A 22733-nucleotide genomic window follows, 5' to 3' on the forward strand; every position below is an offset into this window, starting at 1 on the left:
GCGGGACGCTTTAGTCTATGAGCGGAAGCTCCATCTTCAAAGTTCACCTTCATATTGCAGAGTCACCACTGTACCGACACTGAATGACGTACAGTGTGCATACGTCACACCGCTTGTGAGACACGCTCTTTAAAGCACACAGCGCTCATTTCTCAGAATCACGTAATGTGCCCAGCCCTGACTTATGTAATAAACTGTCTATTAAACTTATAAATGAATTCAAAATACCTTCCACCAACTGCAAGTGGACACATGAGTACGTTCACAATTCCGTGAATGTGGTGGAGTGGCAGCGTATGGAGAACAATGTCCTTTTCTGACCAACCCCAGGCATCAACAAGTGAAGATATTTGGGCATGAATGTTCGCATGAGTAATGACAACTCCTGGAAAAAGCAACAGTATTATTATTTCATTCTAATGTGCCAATGAACTGTTCAACAATCACCTTAAAAATTATAACTACGAAATCAACTACACTAAATTGTGGCTTCCAAGTCACCTACAAAGTACATAATCTGCCTATTGGATGGTTTTTAATGCCTTCAAAGACAAATGAGATCATCTTTAACTCTTCCAGTATGGCGGTGTGAATAATTTCATTTGTGAGGCAGAATTCATTATCCTCTATGATAAAATGCTGAATTTATATGCGAGTAAGGAATGGCCAATGCATTCTTTCTGAAGTTCGTTTATTCAAGGACGAGTCTCTTTAATGAATCATAAATCTAAGAGACAGAACCACTAGCTTTACTTTCTTCTGAATGATGGCATGCTAAAAATATTTACCACCCTTAAAAAATCTCAGAATTCACGTCAAAGGATGTAATCATCCAACAACTGACAACACATACCATGTCTAAAGGTACGGTCGCACGTCGCTACTTTTGCAGCGCTGCAGTACAAAAAAACTGCGCAACTCTCGTACTGCGACATGTGAACAGGGTTCTCAGGGTTGCAGCTGCAGCATTTTTGATATCGGTTTTGTTGAAACTTCTGCAGCGGTTGCGACCAGTGTTGCCACCCAAATGTGCCAATGATACTTTTCTTGTTTGGATATATTTTAATGTTAGATGTGATGAAAATAAATTATTTGTAACAGTTATTAAATACACAACACAGTCTGAGCATATTTTCTGACGATATAATTATTTTTTTTTTTAATTTTACGTATCATGGTTTCAAACAGGAGGGTTGCCAACACTGATTACGTGAATATGCTGTTGATTATCATTTAAGTATATAGGCGTTTTTAAAAGCTTTATAGTAAAAATAATGCCAATTTCTGAATACTAGTCAGTACAGAAAAGCAAATAATAGATAAGGAAGCTTTCGCATGAGTTTCTTAATAATGCGAACATAACCACAAAATGTATATTGAGAAATCAACACGCAGATGGAAACCTGCAGCATGACTGCGGCTGCAAAAGTAGCGCCTTGCATGTGAACAGACTCGCAACCTCCAGTTGCAACTTTTGCAGCACTCGGGTTGCGCAGCACGAAAAGTAGCGTGCAGCACACTACTTCTGACTTACGTGTGAACATGACACGCAACTTTTGCAGCTGCAGTACAAAAGTTGCGCAGCAAAAGTAGTGACGTGTGACCGTACCTTTAGTCACATAGTATATAATACAGGGTTTAGTTTTAGTTCATGCAAGTTTCATGACTGACAAGTTCTAATTTACTTGCAGATCTCTCCAACAATCCAATGGAGCAAAAGCGCTTTCACAGTTATGGGTTCATGTGAATAGAGTCCTCAAGTCATCACAATCAGTAGCTATGAACAATTTAGGTAGTAGACATAGCAGTAGGATCGAAGTATTAATGTAATCCTGTAGAATATTTTATCCCAAGGTTATCGAAATTAATTTTTAAAGAGAACTACTTATAGTTATATTAAGTCTTTAACTCTGTTGATTCCTTTAAAGAAGTCTCCTTGGAAATACATGCAGTAATCATAACATCTATATATATAATTTGAACTGGTAATGGAAATTACGGTAAAATGGCTGAATGGATTTTAATGAATGACCCGTCATTTTGACACTTGGCATCGAAGAATTTTCAGAAAAATAGTATCTATCAGTGAAGCATTAGTTTTCCTACATAATTTTTCTATTTTCCTAGATCCATCTTTCGTCAGTTTTGAGAACTAATTGCATTTCAGAACAAAACAAAACACACACTACAATAAGCAATAGCTATTACACGAAGGCTATGACCTAAAGAATTGCTGACATATTTAGAGTTCAAATTCAATTGGTTATTAAAAACTCAAGAGTTAATTTACAGATCCGATTCTGCTGTGTGTAATTTTCTGAGCACAGCTGTGTATTGGATATTAAAATCTACAAAATTTGAAGTGGTTTGACGGCATTATTATACCATTAGAAATGAAATATTATTATAGTTAATTCCATGATGTTTAACATTATATATATATAAAACTGCGTAAGATAATAATATTGTTATTAAAAATCAAATATTTTTACAGTTATTATTCTAACGGGGTTGGATTTTTTTCAGATATTTAATGGCGGTGTGGTGTAGATATTTACATGCATGATTCTCTTCAGTATTGGCTCGAGAGAGCGCAAAAATTACAGTTCCTAAGGAAAGACCAAAAGGTATTACTTACTGATAAAATAAGAGGCCTACAAAATTTTGTAGTCTCCCGATCATTTCAGCAAGATCTCTTAGCAGGATAAAATGATTTTACCCTCTACATTTCAAGCTCTACATGCAGCAGCTATACCAAGATGCTATGTCTACTGCTCGGAAGCATAGCAAACCTGGCTTTTTTTTAACTTTCACCTACAATCCACATTGACCTGAAATAGCTATTGCTTTACTCCCACATGAAAAACCCACTGATCGTCCTGACATTGTTATTCGCGTTGAAACTCAAAAACTGAAGGTGGATAGGTTCAAGAAAAAGTGTTTGGCATAAAAAAAACATTCACAGGGAGTATGTTTTATTATTATGGAAGCAAATAACTTTCAAAATGTCTGGCATTTTTCATTGAAAATAAATCTGAAAAATTTTTATTTTGAACGTCTAATGAACTTAGTTTGCAGCATTTGCTGCACAAGCCACTAGTTTCTGTAATAATCAGAAGGCATCCTGCACATCCTTCTTACTCAGGACATTCAGCACTCTCTATAATTGCTGTTGGATGTCTTCTACTGTTTCATATCTTTGCTTCAATTACCCCTACAGTGACTGAGTGGTCAGACCGCCAGTTTGTCACACAGGCGGCCCAGGTTCGAGTCCTGGGCAGGTCTAAAATTTTTTACTGAAAAATCAATAGTGACACTTGCAGCAGAGGCCGCAGTTGGGGTTTTTCACGGGGTTCTTTCTGTTTATCCCCATACCAGACATCTACATCATTCCATAGCATTCCCGATCGCCGGCTGGTGACGCATGGTGGGGCCTGGCCTAGGGACGAGTAGGGTCGCCTGCTCGAAACCTGAGTATTCAGTGAACCTTAGTGTAGTCAGCCGGTATGGGTTTGGGAATGTCTAGCTTGAGGGTTAGCACAATAGATCGTAATAGGTTGCAGTGCTGGGCCATAGTGCCCCACTTTCCCTGAATTCCATTCCGTTGCCTCAATTTGCGAAAACTGTAGAACAGCAAGGGTGGAACACTCAATTATTTGTGGTCCATTTTGTTGGGTCATTTCTATCTCACATCATTCCTAAGCTATCTCAGGAAGTCACAGCAGAATTGGCTTTAACAGTATGCTTGGAAAAAAAAATTCCTTATGAATAATCACATCAATGTAATTAAAATATTATGATGAACATCGACTTCACATTGCTCTTCACTTGTCACTTTCTTTGGTCAAAGAGAGGTAGGGTTCTTCCACTGAGAAAATTGTTCTGTCTTAAGGTCACACCATAAACCCAACTTCTGACACAAGTAATGGTTATTTCTGATCTTTTCCTTCAGATCCATGCGAACCTCTAGTCGAAGTTACTTCTGATAATCAATCAGGAGTTACTTCTTTCTGGCGCTGTTCATAGCAGTACTTCTTACATCTGTATGTCTTTCTTCATTTAAATTATAACTTTGCCACATAGAGAACAGTAGCAAAATGGTGGAGTCTCTGCATATGCTTGCTGTACTCTTTATATTAATTATTATTAAACAATAATGTCGTTATAAGAAAATTATACAGTAAAACCCCGATAAGACACTGTTCAAAGGACTGCGTATTAACCGGGGGCGCATATTAGGCGGGTATACTAATTTTGACTTATATACAGTATCTATTAGCATTTTTCTTTATTGAAATACATGATTCATGAAAGGTAATACAGTATTACTCTATTACGTAATTACTATAATGTACGTTAAAGACATTTACGATACTGTATGTATGTTTTGTACTTAATTCTTTTGAAAAGGGTCATTTATAGTTGTTTGCCGTGTGCGTGTACTCCAAGTCCTCATGTTTACCACACTTCACTCTCTTGAGATTACATCCTCCCGATGTCGCAGCTGCAGTGATTGAGTCGCGATGTTTTATTATCGTCCTTAATGTCGATGATGGGATTCCTAATGAATCAGATAGTTGTTTCTGATTAAGAGTACTGTTCTCATCGTACTTTCGTAAGATTTCCAATTTTTCCGGCACAGAAAGCGCTTTTCGTTCATTGTAATCACATTCGCAGACACTTCAATACACAAAGGACAACAAACTGACCAGCAAAAATTTCCAGAATTTTATTACGGTCGTGTGAGGAATGCTGTTTGAGAGAGAGAGGATTAGCAAGAGGGTGGATTATTGTAACTGTATGTGAGCTGCGCAGGTAAAGGGGCGAATAAAAGAGCGTAACAAGAGGGTGGGGTATTGTATAGTAAGAAGGTTTAAATGCGCAGGTAAAAGGTCGAATACCAATACTTTTCAAGTTAATGTCATCAGTAAGTTCAATGACCAAACTGTTTCATTGCTGAAAATTACATCGAAAATATTCTACAAAAACAGCGTATTATGCGGGACTTGAGCGCAACAAACGGGATATTTTATAAAGGCGTTATATATGAAATGTGCAGGGACCGGACAAAAAAAAAGTGTAGACATGGGATAGCGTAATAAGCGGGCACGTCTTATCGAGGTTTTACTGTACAGTGAAACCTCTCCTTACGGACACCTCCAAGGTACGGACAATCCTCATATACGGACAGATTTTTATGTCCCAACTGAAATAATACAGAAATAATGATTAATTGAACTCTCGTTTACGGACACTCTCAAACATGGACACGGACAGTTGCTTTACAGTCCTAAAGCTTGCTTTACCTCCTGACTGCGGACAGAACTTGAATTTCAAGACCTAATGTATTACAATAATGGAAAATTTAGTTTTGAGAACTGCAGAGAAATTCCTTAACATGAAACATAACATAAGGGTCTCGTAGGCTACCAGTAGCCCAGCTGTTTACCCCTTGTTAGCTGGAAGTGGGTGGATAAACAAAGTCATAAAATTTAACCTGTCTGATGGGTCTAAGGTTTCCGCGATCATGAAATTGTATTCGACACATGATAGGGTTAATAGGATTATTCTCTTCACTTCAATCAGTTGTTCTGTTTCGAGAGACATGGCACCTGAATGTAGAGGTTAAGTTGACAACTGTAAATTACAGTACTGCATAACTGTAGATCTAGAATAAAATTGCATGGCACAGTACTGTATTTTCCTTTTTCAGTTTTATCTACTGTAGTTCAAAGTTGTAAAGAATTTACTTCAGTACAGTATACTGTATTTAGAATTAAACTACAGTAATACATTTCATTCAAAGCGTGAAGGGATACATAATGCATATTATAAATTTACTGTTAGATTGGGGAGTCTCCCTCCCAATAAAGGACACCTCCCAGATGCGGACAGATTGTTACGTCCCTTCGATGTCCGTAAATGAGAGGTTTCACTGTATTTCATTTTTTAAACGAGAATTATATATTTCTGCCTCATAAAACAGTACAGCATTTAAAACATCCTACTTCAGGAATATTCCTAATAATACACAAATATGTACAAGCACTAACCTTTGGGAAGACCAGTTGTGCCAGAAGTGTATATGATCATCGCATCACTATCACTATAAAACTGAGGATCCTGCCCTGCTTCAAGAGGCTGGTCTTCATCCCATGGAGATGGTTCCGGCTGCGAAGGCAAAAGTGTGGACTTGGGGGCAGCCTTCATAGCCAGGACGCGCAGAGCATCTTCCAGGACGACTAGCTTGGCACCTGTCTTCTGTGCCACCTGGTGAAGACCGTCCGCATACTCTGCAGTTGTAACAACCAAACTAGCTTCGCTGTTGCTGATGTAATGCTCACGAACAGGATTTGGGTGGTCTGCTGTCATTGGCACAGCTGTCAAGGATATGATTTTAATTATTCAATAATAGTACACAAACCATATCTGGACATAGATACTTAAAGAAATAATTCTTACTTATTTATTTCCAAACTCTGTTAAGAAAAACTGGCTGTTAAGAATATATGATTCACAAAAGTTATAACTAGGGCTAGGAAGTCCATATACTTGCGTATTTTTTCCTGGAGGATGTAACTATATGCTTACGCATTATCTACATGATAAATTTTTTAGTTTATTAAACACAGTTTTATGTTGCACATAAGTGCATATTTTCGTCACTTTTATAAATGCACAGTCCACACTTGTAACGGAGTAACGGTCAGCGCGTCTGGCCGCGAAACGAGGTGGCCCGGGTTCGAATCCCGGTTGGGGCAAGTTTTTTATTTTTTTATTTTATTGGGTCATTTTACGACGCTGTATCAACATATAGGTTATTTAGCGTCTGAATGAAATGAAGGTGATAATTCCGGTGAAATGAGTCCGGGGTCCAGCACCGAAAGTTACCCAGCTGGGGCAAGTTACCTGGTTGAGGTTTTTTCCGGGATTTTCCCTCAACCCCATATGAGCAAATGCTGGGTAACTATCGGTGCTGGACCTCCAGAATCATTTCACCAGCATTATCGCCTTCATCTCATTCAGACGCTAAATAACCTAAGATGTTGATACAGCGTCGTAAAATAATCCACAAAAAAAATTATAAATGAACAATATTTTCAATACTTCAAGCACAGTAGTGGCAAAAAAAAAAAAAAAAAAAAAACCGGACCGACCCTTGTAGCTGATTTCTGAGCCTTGTTCACTCCAGAGCACTATAAACTGGTAACTAAGACTTTCGTGGTTCGAATCCTGCCTGAGAAGGAAACTTTTTTTTATTTCTTATTCAAATTTATTCCCAATACTTTTCGATTGCAGCGATATTTTACTACTTAATTAACTTATTATTCCCAGAACATGAATTTTACCAGCAATCGAAAAGTATTGGGAATAAATTTGAATAAGAGACAAAAAACACATGCAAGTTAGGCAGCCTTTTCTGATTAGTCAGGATACATCACTTCGTAGCACATTTTAAAGCACTATAATAATCTAGAAAATGGAAGGAAGGCCACATTCTTAGATAATTTTAAGAAGCTATATGCAAGGCATAGCAAAAATCTAAACTAACCTAATCTGTCATTGATTAGACGTTACGAAAACTCGCTTTTCTCTGTGATCAGTAAGGAAACACACGGAATTGAGATTAGGTAGGCCTATCTGCTGACCTTCACTGCCGTCTACAAATTCCACCTCAACGGAGAAATCCCACCTGTAGCACCTGTCCACCAGCCCCCACTTTCACCCTTATTTCGGTGCGAAATTAATGTCGGCATTAATTTTTTCGATAATCAACAAGGGACCGCTCGTCTTTTACGAAGTGTGTGACAAGGTTAGTGGGTTAGTTGAGGGGATATCTAATTGACATGACGCCAAGGATCGTAAATCATTGAAATCTTTTCACATTAATTATCATTTTTTCTTTTGTTTACGGTGCATATGACTCGACTAGAACCAAAGTACGTAAATACACTTGTACCGTGAAGTGGTAACGCATTTGTAAAGAAATATCGGGATTCTTTTATTATAGGATTTCGCTTAATTTTCGTCAAGTTTGACAAACGATTCTAACGTCACAACATGTAAATAAAACTCACTGAGATATCACCTCAACTAGCCCACTAACCTTCTCACATACGTCAACCTCATGTCACTGAGATATCACCTCAACTAACCCACTAACCTTCTCACATACGTCGACCTCATGTCACTGAGATATCACCTCAACTAACCCACTAACCTTCTCACATACGTCGACCTCATGTCACTGAGATATCACCTCAACTAACCCACTAACCTCTCACATACGTCGACCTCATGTCACTGAGATATCACCTCAACTAACCCACTAACCTTGTCACATACTTCGACCACATGACATCACCCCATTCTCCAATCTAGCCAACATATATTTCTCATAAACACACTACCGATATCCTATAGTCATATAGACACGAAATGGTCAATGTTACTTATGTCCCGCCCACTATAGAGACATAGGCCAATTTTACACATATTTAGTATAACTTGTTACTTATTTGACAGGTTAGGTTTGGTTAGTTTAGGTTTTTATTATAGCCTACGTTGCATATACGATTACAGCGCAACATTGGCAGTGATAAAAGTGAAATATTCGTTCAGTGGGCGTTGGATACTCTACATTCACCCACGAGATATCTACAAGGTAATATCACTGAATATGTTATGGTAGACTATACCTGTTATATATTGGCCTACGCCTATTTTTATTGAATGAACCTATTCCGAAGCCGTTATTGCGGTACTTTTACATCTGCTAGATATAACTTTATTCAATTTGTACAGAGACTGCAATTAAAAATATTGACACCATTCACATGCAATGCGCTTCTCGTTGCTTCCTAGTTGAAATCAAACGTAAACGAAGTTTATTAATCACACCTAATTTTTATACGAGCCACGAGTTTACATGTAAGTGTAATGTATTCTTACCAATTTGGCCACTCATCCAACATGCCCATTGGACTATTAGGTAAGATGCATCATTTGGGCAGAGGAAAGCCACTCTCTCTTGCTTCTTTCCAGCCAAGTGTGTAGATATTTCTCCAGCAAACTGGCGACTACTAAGAAATAGTCCTCGATACGTATAATCCCCATGGCGGTCCCGTAAAGCAATTCTATCACTGTATTGCGGGGCATGCCGAAATATTGGCACCACACTACTTTGGGGACGACAGTACGATTCTGTTGTTGCAGTCTGAGTTGGTGCACATGCTGCATAGGTTTGCTGCCAGCAACGTGAGGATACGAAGATACTTGCTGACTGCCGATTACAGCATAAAGCTATATAGCGACCAGCCAGCAAACATGCCATTCTTACTATATATTTATAACGTTGACAGTCTGAAACTTTAAATGAAATAAATTAGAAAGTGCCGGTTTATCCCCGGTTTATATATTTCTGAAATAACTATATAAAACACCAGAGCAAACTAAAAGTGAAAATAGAGCCTTTCTGGGGCCTTGAGTACAGAAATTCCACCCATCAAGGTCCTACTTAATTTTAGAGAGCTACTCCTCCAAAACTTGTTTCTTAGGTCGCCAAGGGCTTCTGGCGCCTGTAATATTGGCCTTGAAATATTGTACGTGACAGAGTTTTTAGACTTCATAATATACTTGCCTTCTTATTTCCATTCCATGTCAATGCACTTTACTGCTGGACACTGAAGCATCATTGCTCCCCAAAATATGCATAAATTCCAATTACAAGAAAATATACTCCAACGCCACACACGACCAAAGATGATGCAAAGAGGTAAAACAAAAACACAACGTAAATGCGCAATACTAAATGTCACAACAGAACGATAGCGATAATGGAAGGAGATAAAACGAAAATTTTACAATAGTGATTAACAGCAATACAGTTAAATGTCAAATTAAACATGTAAATACGTGAAAATTAAATAAATAGATTATCATAAAAATAAAGATGTTTCATTGATAGTAATAGATTGAATAACAATATCTAAATTATGCTATCCATATACTGAAAATAGCTGTAATTCAACTGGATATGAATTTATTTTGTTTCTTGACATTACGAGTAAATGTGAAAACAATCAGCTGACGGCTCAATTGACAGGTTGATTTATTTTCATACTACGTTTATATTATCAATTATTTACTACAATTTATAGCATGTATTTGAAAATATTACTTTTACCAAATATAATTTACTCGATAAATAGTACAAGATTATTAATCACAACTGCTGTTTATTAATCGAAATGTAATTTTATCAATATGCAGAGCGTAGCCGGTGGATGAGGTCAATAGGTCTGAAGATTATACTGTATTTGTAAGATTAGAGATAAAGAAAGCATACGTAAACATTTTACCACGTTGAAGCTTTGTATTAAACGTATTTTGTCTATTGAGTTAAAGGACTTCAGAGCGTCAATATTACTGCATTTACACATCAGAGAAACCGAGGTGATTACTGATTATTAATTTACAGTGGGTATTTCGCACGTCACTGCTAGAATTTTCAAATTTTGTGTGGTACGCTGTCGTAACAGTACATAATACAGGATAAAATATGAAATTAATTAAAAAAATATTAATTTTCCTATTTTAGTTTATATTGCACATTTAGAATTCAGAATTACAGAATCTACAAACAATGGTGTACATGCAGTTGTTGCTTCAAATTCTGCCTCGAAGATTGAACAATGCCAATACCGCAAGTCTCTGCCAGATATAGGCCTGTTGTATTTACGTACAGGTCAGATTTCCGTAACAGTAAAACGCTAGAATATAGTTCATATTATATGCAACATTGAAGTACAAGTAATATATCCATTGTTGGAGCAAAAGGACTAGCTTGGGTTGTTAATCCTTCACTGATAGATAACAAATAAAAGTTATGCTTCGGGGAGTTGTTTTTCTGTTCTCTCACGTGGTGATTCCGAACACCAGACATTTAATAGTGGAACATTCTGATCACTAGTTCAGCATCACAAGGTCACTAAATGGGTTTGCCACATTTCAAGAAATGTTGGGCTGGACATTCCCATCATCCACAAGGACTGTTGCCCGAGGGACAAACCGATTTTTGTTAATTAAGTCTACTTTGTATCATCTCACAACTAGGGTTGCCAGATTTTCAAACTGAAAATAGAAAACAAATTTATGACTAGTGTGGTCTAAACACTAGTGTAGGCGATTACTGATAGTGGAGTCTGATGAGGAAATATATTTCCTTTAAATAAAACCACAATAAAATTTATTACTTGAACAAAATTTTAAAATATTATTTACCATTAAACATACATATGCACACACGATTTATAATGAACGATCAATTATTTCATACTTACTGCTCTTTATAGCCATCTTTAACAAAGCATTATTGGAAATAATATTGTTATAAAATTATCTACATGATTTGTTGTAATTGAAGTACCGGTAAGTCAACAGTTCGCTTTTATTAAGTTACTGAACTTCTGTTTCTGTCATACATCCATTTTAACTTCATTGCAGAAAATATTCTTTCAGTGAAAACATTTGATGCAAAACACTTTTAAGTTTTCCTTTGCCATTCAAGTCAATAACAAGAACCCGTATTTTAGCAATGGACATAACCTACTTATAACTTTTTCCTAAGAATGTGTATTTTTGTCATGGGGCAATAAAGTTAAGAGGATTTGGTGAAGAGCTGTTTCCAAAACGTGGGAGGAAGAAGAATAAAGTGCGTAAGTTTTGATGATGATATGACGTTGTTAGCAGAAGAGGAAATGATATTAAGATACATGCTACTGGAGCGAAATGACAGCTGTGAGCAGTATGGGATGAAGATAAAATACAAACAAGATGAATAAGACAGTAGAACAAGTGGACAGCTTCAAATACTTTGAGTGTAGGAAGTAGTAACATGAGCTGCTGCCAGCAATAAATGACCTTCCAGAATTCATTAAAGCAATAACAATTATGTATGCAGATGACACTACTTTCCTATGTTCTTCCTCTGCTCTAAATCAATTACATGCTCTCAACAACGACACTCTATCGCAGATGGCTTTATGGTTTGAATCTAATGGTTTCTTGCTTAATCAAGAAAAAACTATCAACTTAACTTTCAGCCTAAACTATCTAATAAATAAGGACAACAGACTCAACTACACAAAATTTCTGGGACTTTTTATAGACTCCAGTTTAACATGGGATAAGCACATCGAATACATATGCACAAAGCTATCAAGAGTTTTATATTTGCTAAAGAAATTAACTACTTGTATTTCTCAAAATTATTTAAGATGTGCCTACTTTTCTTTCTTTCAGTCGATAATTCGATATGCCCTAATTTTCTGGGGAAATGGAACCAAAATTGGAAGCGTCTTGATTTTACAAAAGAAGGCCATTAGAATTTTATGTAAATCAAAATATCTGGAACATTGTCGGCCACTTTTCAGACAATCACGGATTTTAACAATCATATATTTGTATATATATGATCTAGTACTTTACACTCGACAAAATATCGACAATTACTCATTAGTGGCAAATATACATGATCATGAAATTAGAAATAGTGAACAAATTAATATTTCATATTCTAGATTACTCAAGAGCAACACAAACTTTTTAATTATGGGGACGAAATTATATAATAAGCTCCCAAGTCAAAATTATAAATTACCAATCAATAGTTTCAAAACTAGATTTTACAATTGGTTATTAAATAATCCTTTTTATTCTGTTGCTGAGTTTTTCAACACAAATTTGTATGAAATTGTATTTTAATAAATAAGTTTAATTGCAATTTAGTTAGTTTTCTTCAATTTAAAAGTTTCAAATTATTTCATGTTTTCATTGTATTACCGGTACTTAAATTTTACTGTTTCTGTTATTAGTGTTTTTTTTAATGTATTTATATGTTTTTTCAATGTATTCTGACGAAGCATAAAACTGTATGTCTAATGGCCAAATAAACTGAATTGAATTGAATCAAAAGGACAGCAATGGCAAAGAAAGCTTTTAATAGGAAAAGGAGAATTGTATATGTGAGGTGAAGCGCTGTCTTGCATGAAAGTAATGTTTTCCTGTCTTGCAACATTTGAAAATATTGCTGCCCAGTTTTTGTTTGTCCATTTTCAATTTCTTCATAGAAATACGGTTCTATTATGAAATGTGACGTAAAATCACACCACACAGGAACCTTGATATCATGTAATCCTTGCTGCATAATTGTGTTAGGATTATCTTCTGCCCATATCCTGCAATTTTGAGTGTTAACACCTCCATTCATTTAGAAATGTGTCTCATCTGACCATTTCTCAATCCCTGTAATGTCAGATATCTTCTCAATGCAATATGCATATTGTCTATTGCATTCGTAATAGCACTGAAGGAGGCCAATTCGAACTCATAAAGGTAAAACCATTGTAAAAATTATTAAAATGACTCTCCTACAACTGCTGTCCATATTCTGAATAACAATTATTGTTTATACAGGGACATCATTTTATTTTTACTAAAATTTTTAATATTGACCTGGCTATATCTTTGGATTAATGGTTGAGAACCGGAAACACCGTTTGCTACCCCCTTCCATGACTGGAGTTCGATGATACTGGCGTAAAATACAAACAGATCACTTTACTAGGTAGGCCTATAGGAGGGAAGAAAATTAATTAATCCATTTACGTAAACTAGGAAATATCGCGATTTTTAGTTTGATAATTTTCATTAGGTTTCTGTTTAATCAAAATACAGTACCTACTGTATTAATAATAGGCCTCAGTGTTTTTACTCGCGAACTGAGCTATCTATGCGGATGTATTCATTATTCAGTGTATATTATACTGTCTACAGCACATTAGCGTACAATATAGAGAATGAAGTTAAATTGAAAAATAATCATAATATGGATATTTAAACACATTTTTGAAAATTGTGGCCGTTCATTTCGATACAGACTTCAGTTCTTTTGGGCATATTATCGCACTATATACTATTGTACCTAATTCCAATTACCAGTTTCATCCTTCGTACTAGTAATTCACGTTGAAATAATTCTGTACCTACTCTATAAAAGAGTACCTTACGTACTGTAAATTCAATCTTCACTTCTACCCGATCCAAAAAATAAAATTACTCTAAATGCTATCTACTGTACGTCCAAGTGGTTTTGTCACAGGGTCGTAAAAAGGGGCGAAATCACGTGACAGTTAATTACTTAACGAGGCCCTCTTATTTAAGTTATTTTAAACAGTTGTATAATATTATGTAGACGTCCAATTTCTAACAGAAATTAATGTTTTCAGAAAAGAGCTAAGACAGCCCAGTCACTAGTCTTTACAGAGGGGCGAGCAGAAGCGTTTTGGGGGAAAGCGGGATGCGACATAGGCAAGCGGACGACAGTAACTGTGCGAAAATATGATTCAGTAGTGAAAACTCTTTCGTCACTGGAAAACGTGAATATATTTCTGGAATGTACTATACCCATTAACTCAGTACTGTTTACTATATACGGCCTTGGTTCTGTGTGGAGGACAGTTAGAACTTCATTAGTAGAAGGGATGGGAGTGAAGTACATTCAGAAACTCAGGTACAATAAAAATTGAAGTAAAAATAAAATGATGTCCCTGTGTAAGTGTAACATTACTACCATAGCAACGAAATACGCATAAAAAAAACCCAAACCTAATATAAATAAATTAATTAAGCTTCCTTTATGAAAAGGTTGCCAGATTTGACAAAGCATATTACATAATTATAATATGGAAACACACCTAAAAGGTAAAATGATTTACACTTGAAATGGTTAGGGAAATAGCGGTTTCAAAATGGGAACTTACTTTCGAATAACCTTATATATTTATATAAGGCGAAATGTCACTACCATGAAATTCAATGTTTTTGTATTCATTTGCAGAGAACATGGCTCGAAGCCGGAAAGACAGTACTGGTGCTAATGCGGTGGATAATTATAGAAAACAAATAGGTAAGATCCTGGAGAACTGACAAAAAAAAAATACCCTTCTGTCTTTGTATTATGCGAGCACAATAAATCCAGCCCTATAACTGGGTTAGCCTACATATTAGAAATGCATTACTCTGAATTGATTTATTTAATTATATGAAAGTATATTCATATTATAACATTTTATTTACAGCAAAGCAAGACACAAAAAAAAGTAAAGAGAGTTTGAAGAATATCAAATTCCTATCAGATAAGAAAGAAAATGCTCCTACAGTGTATAAGGTAGAGATTAATTCCTTTCGTCACAAATGCACATTACTATGAAATAATCTGTTTTACAAAATGGTAGTCCATATCCCACCTCTTTTCTTCCAGTTATTAATCTGTTTTATTGTTTCAGGATGTCAGCATAATGGTCGGTGCTCTCTTGGTGTTATGCCTTTGCGTCTATTGCATATTCTATGCTCTTCTCTCTACACAGTAGACTCTGATGTACTGAGGACTTGAGCAATACTTTTCTTTTAAGAAACATGGCAGTTACTTTCAAGTAGTTGCCATAACACTTTTTTTTTGGGAGGGAGGTTTACAATGACTTGTCATTTTTATACTGCTGTAGCATTTTCATTATGCTAGGTATTTCATTGATTTTCTACTTGATTTAATAAAAGTCTCTGACTTCATTCAATATGAAGTCACTTTAACTATAGAAAAGATAAATGTACGATCCATGTGCCGAAATAATTATACATTTGTACAAAATAGTTTCTTTTAAGGAACTAATGACTGACAATCAATACATTCAAACTCAGAAATAGGTATAAATATAGAAAAAGTCTCACTTTATACCGAAGTTAATAACAATGTATATGACTGACATGTATATAATATAAAACATATGTGATAAAAATAAAAGCTGATCTTGAGAATGAATGAAGTGACTGAAAGAATGAATGTACGAACAAATGAATAGCAGTGAAATTGTGTGGCCAATAAATTTTATTTGCATTATGTTTTCATTTTACGTATGTATTGTGGTTAAAACTGATATTTTGCTGTAAAATATAACAGCAATTTTATTTCCTCCATTTAAATAATAAACTCACAAATATTTAAACAAATGCCATACATTCAAAATAGTCACATATTCCTATAGAATGAATAAAGGAAAAAAAAAAAAAAAAAAGAAAACGTTTTCTTGGTATCTGTTTACAATCTGTGTTCACATATAAAATAAAAGAACTACGATTTCCTTTACATGGATACCAGTTGTGTTCAACATATTTTTCATAACAGTAATGCACACAAATAACTAGTGCAAGGAAACTTATGGCATATGGTAATTCAGAAATATGACGAATGTAAATCGAGAAATAGGTTTTTAGAGTAATATGAAAATTTTCATTCAGCCTTTGATACTACTACTACTACCTTATTTAAGATAGTACTACATATGAGCATTTACTACATATTCCAAAATAATCTGTATAAAAATGTTATTATAAAGTTAATAATGCTAGTTTCCAAATTAGTACCGTTTTCATGTTAATTAGTTAAATTAAATTCTTGTGTTGTATTGAAATCTGGATCTGAATGGTCACCTGATTTGTCAGGCAGATGTCTCGCTTTTTTTTTTTTATGAAAAGTTATTATTGGAAAAACTTGTTATGAATGCAAGATGATTAAAATAACTTCCTGAAAGTACAAACTGGATTTAAAATATCAACAATAAATTCACATTCCAATTTAAAATAAAATGCAATATATAAAGAACTAAAGTGTCATCTATGTACTATTAAATATTACATCTTGTTACGAATCTGTTGCAGAATAAGTCATTTTAAGTTTCCTCAATATTTTCTCTCTACGACTCTAATGTTATTAACATAAAATATTAATGCCAATTTATATCATTGTATTTCTCATAACCATAATTTTGTTTACGTATATTAACAAAACTGTAATGTATATGCTTAATTTTAAAGCAACATTAGCATATGCCTTGCATTTTATAATATGTATTGTGCAATACTGGACTTCTGCAACAGATATTCGACGATTGATTGTATTTATTTGAACATAATTTTGTCATTGACGAAGTTCAAATCTCATTTAATTTTTTTTTATTGATCGTATTTATAGTTAAAATTATTCAGACTGTTAAACTTTACTAAATTTGTAATTCATGGTTCGATGTTTGTTATTCTATATTGTGCTGAAAATTAAAATGTTATTCTTATTGTTTCAGAATGCATAAATTCTTTATTAAGTGTTTAGATTTTAATTTAAAGTTCCTTGTGTGTTACATTTTATACACAGACTAAAAAACTGCAAGACGAGTAGTTTGAGGTCACTTTAGTTAATGACTAATTTGTGTTAGAGTTTTACTTATACCAGTTTCAATTCTCTTTCCGTTTTATCTAGTTTATTGTAGTAAAATAATTTTTCTAGTAAATCATTAATAAAGCCAACTGTGTTGTAACTTTTGAAGAAAATGTGATTATACTTTTTGCAGGAGATGGTTATGTAATTATTTTGAAGACCGTTTTTATTTTCTCACTTCTGATCTCGATTAATGCAGTTCACGTTGGTATGTGTTATTGTACAAACTATTCTTTATGATTATGTAAACACATGAAGTACTAAATAAAACAATGTTGAAATAAAGATGGTGCTTTATTTTTGGACAATAATTAATTTTATAATGTATTATTTAAAGTGTGAAGACTATTAAAATGAATTCTACAACTCTATTCACCTTTTTTTTTCATGTGAAAGTATACACAAAGCTTTTTTTGTATGTCCTATCCTTAATATTCATAACATGTAAGTATATTACAATAATTTGATTAGAATGTGGATGCTTTCTATAAGAAATAATTTCCAGATCAAATTAACTGACAAAATTAGCCATTATTTAACAATGAATTCGTTTATTCTGTTTAAAAACAGCGATTTGAAGCAGAATTTATTCCAATTAATGTTTAATTTTTAAATTATGACACATGTTTATTCTTTCAAGTCATATTTCTGTGATCACACGCAGAAATCATATTTATTTTCTATAGTACATAATTTTCTAGCATAATAGTTTTACATTTTCCTTAATTTCACAGCCCACTCTATATTACATAAATAATACAGTAATAATAAATAGCAAACGTACAAAAAATGTTTTTAGAACTATAATCTGTATAAAAAAAATAAGTTTCGAATATCTTATGATTAAAGTTGTTGAAATAGGTTAAAGGATAATATAACAGTATACATATTTTGCTGTTAATCCAAGTCCCACATTACGCATTGAAAAGGGAGAAAGAAAGTTGGGGGGAAAAGGGAAATCTTTCAATTACAGCATATAGTAACAAGTCTATAATTTTAGAATAAATTCGGAAGCAAATTTACTTAAGTTTAAAAGGGGTTGAGGAGGGGAACCTTCATTGTCACAGTACATTTTAAGTTTACAAGCTGCAATGATGCACATTATACTCTATTTTATTACAGTCTTAAAAAGTGATATTATAGTCGCGACGCTGTTATTCCCAGCGTGACTCCTCCTCTTTGCTTACATCTTAGGAAGTGAAGGCTCTATAAAGTCTAGGTAGGTAGTATCATTTGCCATTTTTGTTCTTTCGTTGCCAAGCTACCAGACGAGGGATCTATTTGCCACACCATTGAACATTATCATGTCGTAGTTCCTATGATAATTAAATCAAACACACTGTAATTCAGCAAATAATTGAGTGGCAAATAACGTCCTCGTGTGCTTTCTGCGAACGCCAACGAAAGAGCCAAAATGGCGAGCGATTACATATTAAGTATTTATCCAGCCTTAGGAAATGCTTAACATCTTCATCAGCGAATCACAAGACGCACATGTTTAAATGTAGCCGACCTGCAACGTGATTGACTGCCGGAAATTAGAGTGACGGGACTATAGTAGAAATTTGGTTTCTCAACAATAGCCCAATAGGCATAATTGTCACTCATTTAATTTTGGCATGGGAGGTGATTTAGAATGTGTAAATATTAAAATGTGGTAATTCTACAAATATAAGTAAATTTTTTTCTTTATAATGATATGAAATTTAAACAATTGGAGACAACTATCTTTATGATCGAAACATTTACGGGCACTAATGATCAATTCAATATGAATTCCGTATTGAGATGGCGAATGAGTAGTCAAATTGGGCCAATCACCTTTTTAATTTAATATTAAAAAATTACATTTTAATTTACATTCTTGTGTTTGAGACCAGCAACTCTTATAAATGAGGATGTTACTATAAGCAGTCACAGAGACACTTAATAATTTATATTAATACCTTTATAACTTATTTATATGTATTTACAATAAATCAAACTATACAATAGTAAAGTATCTTATGCTACAATGTACATCGTGATATATAAGGTATCTACTGTACAGTATACAGGAAAATGTATGCATAAAGTACATAGTGATAGGGAAATCTTTTTCTTTCTTAATAATGGTACAAAAATTAAAATCGTAGCTTCAGTACCATTTCTAATCCATCAGTTCCATTACATTTTAAAAAATAACATTACCACATTCAACTACTGTTTTATGCAGCAACACTGATCCCATCTGATTATCATCTACAAAGAAAAACATTCACTAGAAGTATGAATGGACGGGATATCTAGCAATTTAAAACTATTACAAATTTTCAGAAAAATGTATCGAGTTCACAGCAGAAAACATGCAGACTCAATGCACAATGCTCATCATAATATTCAGTAATTTAATAACAAAATTTTATGGTTAAAATTTGTTTCATCAGTCGTTTTTTAAACATTTCCTTGTCATTTGATTAACATTTTATTGGTATTTTACAATGATTCAAATCATATCTTTATATTTTTTCAGCTAATTTTAACTTTCTTGTTTGCTGTTCTCATTAGGATGAAAGTGAAAACTTTCATGATTTTTCACTAACAAGGAGAGGACACGCTCTGTATATCACCGAATGGAATAAGATTGTGTGAGATGAAAGTGCAAGACGTACTGTTTAAAGTCATACCTGGTATGGGTGGCCAATGACCCCTCGTTTTGGAAATATTGGCTATTGTTTGTGACATACTTCCATTAGGTGCTCAATAGGGAAGCATTAGCCCGTGTACCAGCGTAGCCCATATGGTTGGATGCTGAGTTGTTATCCAGACAACCTAAGTTCGAATCTTAACTGGTCCTATTTTTTTTTTCTTTTAATAATGATTAATATTGTGATCACAGTTATCTATTTATATATATCATATTTCTCAATGTATTGAACGCTTCATCATGTTTTTAACAAATTATAATTAGCTAACATTGTATTGTAAAGGATAAACAATGAAATATTGCTCATGTAGGCAGGTAAGATGTGTCACCGGTGTCTGTTCTGTTTCTATTCCACTTCATTGTGTCCCGATTCATTATGATAAATGTCATAAAAACACACAAAACACATATTTCCTGCACCATGCACAGCAAATGAAAGAAGGTTGTCCACAGTCTCACACATTTTTCCGCACTTCTACTGAGAAATAGATATCATTCACATTCACAAACACTTCTCATTCGTTTATTAATTTTGATGCATACCACGCATGTTTCAACATGGCTTTGAATATAGGAGCTGACAACTGAAAGTGAATAAAAAAAAAAAATAATAATAATAATAATAATAATAATAATAATAATATCAAGCTTTAAAAAATTGAGAAGACATTAGGATTCGAACTCAAGTTGCCTGGATGACAACTCAGCATCCAACCATATGAGCTACGCCGTTACACAGTCTAATGTTTTCCTATTAGACACCTAACGGAAGTATGTCACAAACAATAGCCAATATTTTTAAAACAAGGGGTCATTGGCCACCCATACCAGGTATGACTTTAAACAGTACGTCTTGTACTTTCATGTCACAAAATCTTATTTAATTCTGTGATATACAGAGCGTGTCCTCTCCTTGTAAGTCAACAAAAGCTTTAATTCTAAAATTGGTATCAGTTTTTGATTCTTCAATATCTAATCTTGATTGTCTACAAAAGTAGAGCAAAGAAGTTTCGTTACTAATAGAGACGCAAGAGTTCCATACGAGTAATTAATCAAAATGGCAAATGGCCAAGCAAGATGCCCTGACATTCACAGTGACTGGGTTGTGATAAAGTTTTCAGAATTTGCAGTTATGGAAATTTACTTCTCTGCATTTCAAACCTACGTACAGGTTCTACTGTCAAGTCCAGAGAGTTCGTCTATGGTGTTAAAGGTAAGACTACGGTACCTCAATAAGACAGAACACCACAGAAATAAAATATTTATATACATGAAAATCTGAAATCATATTAAACTCTATGCAGAAAACTCGCTAGATTATTCGTAAATTTTAACTTCGATTGGTCGATTAACAATATCCTAGAGATGGGATGTGTAAGTACTTCTGAAACATCAAACAATTATTACATTTCAAGATAAAGCTGATACACGATTCCACGTTAAGAAAAAAGGATTGGTTTCATGGGCTTTAATAATAAATTTCTAAATTATAGACATCAGCTCAAAGAATTTGAGTGACCACAAGGGTCCTGAATACAATAAACATGTACAATATAATGTGATGTGATACATTAAAGAAAAAAGAAAGTTAATTGATGAAGGCAAATATAAGTTGATTAATTGAAATAGAGATGATGATGTAATATTTGAAGAGAATCCTTGATAATATTTATAAGAATAGACATTATATAATCAAAAGGAATGTGAAGTTCCTTAAGATAATTCCATGTGAATTTTGTAATCGAACCTCTACTGCCAAACAGCAAACCAATGACGGACCATTGTTTAAGAGGGACGTTGTACTTTTGAGAAAGATACGGCAGACAAGGTTCATATATGGACTTCTTCTCAATATCAACTTCGGTGGCCTGATTTAGGTTTCTTTCGAAACGGATAGTAGGGTCAAGAACAAGAGCCCGTTTTAAGCGTCCGTTAATAGCAATAATGTCTGCCCGCCTAAAAGAACATCTGATGATACACAATGTACTTCCTCATGAATCTCCCAATTTAAAGTTTTTAACGATGTCGCCAAAGCAAGTCTAGCATTGATCAGCAGCTTGCCTTTGGGGCATTGTCCAAGCACGTGTCCAAGTGTTTCAAGCTCGCTACAGTCTGGATGACGGCAGTGGGTTGTGCTTAGAGTTCTGCCCGGTACAAGCTACGTGTTTCTATGGCAACTGGTCATTTGATGGAATAGCTCCATATGCTCAATGTTTTTTTTTTCTTATACAGTTTTTTTCTTAATGTGAAATCCTCTATAGCGAAGGTTCAGCATTATTTTGTTCTAATATCTGCCTTGAGCCCCTCTGCCTACCATATCAAAGATGTCACTGCAATTTACTTTAAGATATCGTATTCTAGCATGTTGCTGTTTACATTCTGGTTTATTATTACATGCGTTTATCTGTTGGTTAAAGATGGTAAGTCAGAATCCACAAAAATTACAATTGATGATAATAATAATAATAATAATAATAATAATAATAATAATAATAAGAAAGAGGTCTATAGTGGACAAAAAAAAGACATGAGCTCTAGAAGTTCAGTACTTTGACGAAAATGTACTAAAGAAGAAAATTCAGGTGGCGTTCTCAATACTCCTCCCCAACCATAAGGTAAATGTCGGGTAACCTTTTGGCGAATCCTCGGGCCTCACATCATCTCACTACATCTCGCCAAAATATTGTAAAAAATTTGTAGAAAATTACAAAATTGTAAAAC

The 22733-nt window shown here is 34.3% G+C and overlaps 2 protein-coding genes across 5 annotated transcripts in view; one reads left to right on the forward strand and one right to left on the reverse strand.

Annotated features, from left to right (window-relative positions):
• LOC138695797 (malonate--CoA ligase ACSF3, mitochondrial-like) overlaps positions 1–9836 on the reverse strand; it is a 30738-nt gene extending 20902 nt beyond the window's left edge. The window contains exons 1-4 of one of the 2 annotated variants that reach the window (XM_069819996.1): positions 9641–9836; positions 8953–9369; positions 6054–6380; positions 229–385 (exon numbers count right to left, since the gene is read on the reverse strand). In XM_069819996.1, the coding sequence (XP_069676097.1) occupies positions 229–385; positions 6054–6380; positions 8953–9334 (866 nt within the window). In that variant the 5' untranslated portion in view covers positions 9335–9369; positions 9641–9836. The remainder of the gene's footprint in view (positions 1–228; positions 386–6053; positions 6381–8952; positions 9370–9640) is intronic. The other variant, XM_069819997.1, reaches the window with a different exon arrangement.
• A 47-nt stretch (positions 9837–9883) lies between these two features.
• LOC138695800 (triple QxxK/R motif-containing protein-like) lies at positions 9884–17611 on the forward strand. 3 transcript variants are annotated; one of them, XM_069820003.1, is made up of 4 exons: positions 9884–9907; positions 14900–14968; positions 15141–15229; positions 15348–17611. In XM_069820003.1, the coding sequence occupies exons 2-4, from the start codon at positions 14905–14907 to the stop codon at positions 15429–15431; spliced, it is 237 nt and encodes a 78-aa protein (XP_069676104.1). In that variant the 5' UTR covers positions 9884–9907; positions 14900–14904; the 3' UTR covers positions 15432–17611. The 3 variants fall into 3 exon arrangements, with proteins under 3 accessions (XP_069676104.1, XP_069676103.1, XP_069676101.1); XM_069820002.1 differs by lacking the exon at positions 9884–9907 and adding an exon at positions 9974–10105; XM_069820000.1 differs by lacking the exon at positions 9884–9907 and adding an exon at positions 10136–10455.
• The last annotated feature ends 5122 nt before the right edge of the window (positions 17612–22733 follow it).

This window comes from Periplaneta americana, chromosome 3 (genome assembly GCF_040183065.1).
Source record: "Periplaneta americana isolate PAMFEO1 chromosome 3, P.americana_PAMFEO1_priV1, whole genome shotgun sequence".
Taxonomy (NCBI): Eukaryota; Metazoa; Arthropoda; class Insecta; order Blattodea; family Blattidae; genus Periplaneta; species Periplaneta americana.